The 4,029-nt window shown below is 40.3% G+C and overlaps 1 protein-coding gene across 1 annotated transcript in view; it reads left to right on the top strand.

Annotated features, from left to right (window-relative positions):
• The window catches only part of wdr3 (WD repeat domain 3), a 13,696-nt gene extending 11,345 nt beyond the window's left edge, over positions 1–2,351 (top strand). Inside the window, exons 19-24 of the mRNA XM_035677197.1 lie at positions 94–186; positions 410–460; positions 563–606; positions 753–881; positions 1,842–1,935; positions 2,036–2,351. Of these exons, the coding sequence (XP_035533090.1) occupies positions 94–186; positions 410–460; positions 563–606; positions 753–881; positions 1,842–1,935; positions 2,036–2,191 (567 nt within the window). The 3' untranslated portion in view covers positions 2,192–2,351. The remainder of the gene's footprint in view (positions 1–93; positions 187–409; positions 461–562; positions 607–752; positions 882–1,841; positions 1,936–2,035) is intronic.
• Positions 2,352–4,029: the final 1,678 nt, after the last annotated feature.

Raw genomic sequence — 4,029 nt, 5'->3', positions numbered from 1 at the left:
TCAGTGACAATTCACACCTCTAATTAAAATACATCTGTGCTTGTGTTTTATTCTCTTTGTTGATGTTCTTGCTGTTGTGTGATTTCTTTGCAGGCGGAGCGAATCATGGAGGCTCTGGAACTTTACAAAGAGGAAAACAGGAAGCTGGAAGTGCATAAATATGCTTGTGAGAATGCAGGCAAAGAGGTAAAGCCCTGATCCAGTAATCCTACTTTTTACAACCTCTCTTGTTCCCCATTTTAAAAAGAATATGGTACAGAGCATAAACACTCTGTTTTTACAGTGCTGGGTTGTTGATAAAACACCACAGATAAATAAAACTTTAAATTGATATACATACATATGCTTTTGTTTGTGCATTTTATTATTTATCAAATACATTTGACAAATGGCTGATGTTGTTTTGCAGCTTCCTCCACCAAAACCCAATCCTATTCTTGTGGCCTTTGGGAATGTTTCAGTAAGTGGGACAGTGATGAAGAATACTCGATTAATGAATAATAAACTATTGTTTTTAGGTTGTTTTCAGCTGTAGCTAACTAACTCTTTGATCCTCTTTCAGCCATCACGCTACGTTTTAGATGTCATAAAGAAGGTCAGATCGAGGTAAGATGCGAGCCGAGGGTGACCAAAGCCACATGATGTTTGACTCTGTCTTTACCCATAAAGTTAATCACCATCTGTACTGCTCTGTGCATACAAACACAGTCTGAGGGTTTATCTTTTCCCTTTGTTTGTGTTGTGATCACCAGTGAGCTGGAGGTTTCTCTGCTGGTCTTACCGTTCCCTTACGTCCCTGAACTGCTGAAGTTGTTCAACAGCTACATCCAGCAGGGCCTGGAGGTGGAGCTGGTCTGCCGCTGCCTTTTCTTTCTTCTCAAGTAGGTGCCCTACCTGTGTGTTGGTAAAAGAAAAAGGGTTTTGTGTTTGGTAGTTAATAATGAGCCAAGACTTCCCAGATCTTGCAGCCAGCTGGTAGCTTGTCAGACAAAAACAAAAGGAACAACACATGCATTAAAATACAAATAAATGCAAAATCATAAAGTTAACTAGGTATCTTGGAGCTATTTTTTATGCACCAAATGCTAAGTAGTTATTGCATGCACAGCCAGCACTGTGTGAGGGATGTGTTCTGAACAACACACAGAACAATTCCTTCCTCTGAACAAGTTTTCAAATATGGAAACATAGAATTGACATATTCTGTAACCTCATAACTGTGATATTGTGCAGCATTAACCATTTCACTTGTTTTTATTCACTGTAATATTGTTAAGAAAATATATATATGTGACAATAGGAAGGTAACTATCATGTGACCCTATCACCTACCATCTCCGGTATATAAATGCCGTTGCTTTCCATGCTCTGAGACGTTAGCTTGTTTGTTGACATGGCCACAATAAATGGGTGAAATTCAGATTAGTCAACTTAGTCCTGAAAATCTGTGTGCTACCTTATTGCCCTTGGCTATTCAATATTGGAACTAATATGACTTTGGTTTAGCAACACAAACAAAATGCTATATTATATAGTAAAATAGAATAATTCTAATTTCTGCTAATAGATCCTCCTAATTGTTATTGTTAACAATAACAGCAACCTATAAAAACAGCCATAAAAAGACAGACAGGACTTAGCTGCTTGAAGTTTTACAATTTTAGCCATTAGTATTTAATTGGACAGAAATATTGTTTATTAAATAATTAGAAGAATCTTGAGCTTGTCTGTTGCCTTTCCAGAGGTGGTAGAACAAATCTAATAGTCAATGTGCACAAGCTGCTGTTGTTCTGGTGATGTATTATCAGGCTGAGCTGACACTGTTGTCTATTTCTTTCAAGGATCCATTTTGGTCAGATCTCCAGTAACCAGATGCTGCTGTCTGTCATCGATGAGCTACGGACAAATACTGTCTCCAAAGTGCGAGAAATCAGAGTGAGTAACGTGGAAAAGAGAATTCAGAAAGAAGCTTTATGTCTTCATCACTGCTTTTCTTTTTCGTGTCCTCACCACCTCTTCTCTCTCTGTGTGTCAGGATGTGATGGGCTTTAACAGCGCAGGGCTCCAGTTCCTCCAGCGGGAGATCGAGAGCAAGGAGGACGTGATGTTCTTTGCCGATGCCACAGGCCAACTGAAGGAGAAGAAGAAGAAGAGGAGGAAGAGGGAGCGAGCCATCCTGACCATCGCCTGAATCATAACGGACATTTTTGACTGTTTGTGTATAAACATCCCCTCCCCATCCCCTCCCAGCTGTGGATCAGAGGGTTTACTCTGTTGTACGTAGGATGTAACACAGTGTTATTCAGTGACACGCTTCATTTCCCAAATAAACTGTCTGACTTTTTCTCACAGTGCTTCAGGTTTTATAGGGGGCTTTCAAAACAAATAAATCCTCCACTGCAGAGAGAGATGTAGTACAACAGTTCCCTCTGCAGCTTCACGTCTCAATAAAATACATTCATATACGGTTAAGCCCTAAGTAGATAGATTTCATGTTTGAAGCAGCAGTAGAACTCCCTCCATGGTCACCACACACAGAGGACAGGTATGATTTAAACTGCTTTCTGTCCTCAGGGAGCGATTCAGGCCTGGAGCCAAACCAGGCTAAAGATGGTTTGGACATGGCAGGGGTTTGTGAAACCTGTCAGACTACCTGAGCTCCAGACCACCTGGGTGTGACCACTCTGTCCCACAGAGCAAGTCTCTAGCTAGTCGCTGAGAAGGAAACTCCTCTGATCCCTGTTGGCCTCTCCGCAGCCATCCACCACTGAAATCAGGGAGATGTGGCTTGACTTTACAACCCTTGTAACTCTGCCTGGATTTATAGTCCCAAGGCCTGGTAGATGTGGTAAACATATTTCATAGCGGGGGGAGAAAATCTCAGTTTTCAGCTGTTTCGCTCAAATGTGAACAGTGTATGTTTTTAGGTGCCCCACCCTCTAATCCTGTGACCTATAGAAAAGTTTCACACCCACATCAGACACTTCATTTCCCACGAGTGTGTTTATTTCCTGACCGTGGGGCGCTGTGGAATAATGAAATGAAGCCTTTAAAACACCTCTCGCTCACTGTTCATGTTTTAATCTCACGGCGGACAAAAAACAAATTAACTTTGTATTTACAGGGTTGTTAAAAAAAGGGGGCCAGCAGCTCTTTATGGGGCTGGATTTGGTCTCGAGGCTGTAAATGTCACACCTACCAAAATTAAAAATTCTTCAGGAAAATCCCAGATCGCTCTCACAAACTTGTGCAGCACTTACACACTGCGTTAGCACCCAACAGCAGTTTAGATTCATCATCACAAACTGTTTAAAAGAGGAAAAATGCAGCATTGAAATGAAGTTTATCATGAATTTGTGCCAAACATGTAAATAACTGAAATTTAATTGAACCTATGGCGAGGTTACAGTTATAATCCAGGATATTCAGATGGCTCATGCAAAAACAAGAATATGAAATCCCACAGCAATATATTTTCTGGGTGTGCTGTAGTAACAGAACCTCATGCAGTGTAAATGAAATGTTGACAATGTTTCTCTCACTCTTCTGCAGTTTGTACTGACTTCATTGTTCATCTGAGCTTTTTTTTTTACAGCCTTTTTCTCAAAGCCAGTTACTGCATATCCTGCCTTTGATCACTTTCAGCCCAATTCTCTCAACTCAATTAGACACATCACAAAGATATTGGTATTTATTTCATAAACACATGTAAATGAGGTCCATATGATCATCTTATGTCTGTTCGAGACATATACAAATATCCTGCTTGGAAAAGTGTGTGATATGTTTCTATTTCCAATTTCAACATTAAAATCCTTAAAAAGGCATCTACTCCTTTTACCTCATTAAGGGAAAAAAGTAAATTCTCACTGGTGGGATCAAATTTGTACATACACACTTGTATACATTGCATACTGGACCAGGACTGACGTGTGATTGTGAGGTCACTAATCCTGCTGGTAGGCCCCGTCCCTTAAAATCAGATTTTCAATGAGCACAGAGAATATTTTTCCACTTTCAGCAGATGAA

The sequence above is a fragment of the Morone saxatilis genome, unplaced genomic scaffold (assembly GCF_004916995.1).
Source record: "Morone saxatilis isolate NCDOM2014 unplaced genomic scaffold, NCSU_SB_2.0 Contig5, whole genome shotgun sequence".
NCBI lineage: Eukaryota > Metazoa > Chordata > Actinopteri > Moronidae > Morone > Morone saxatilis.
Note: the sequence above shows the minus strand (reverse complement) of the source record. Positions and strands in the feature narration are given on the sequence as shown.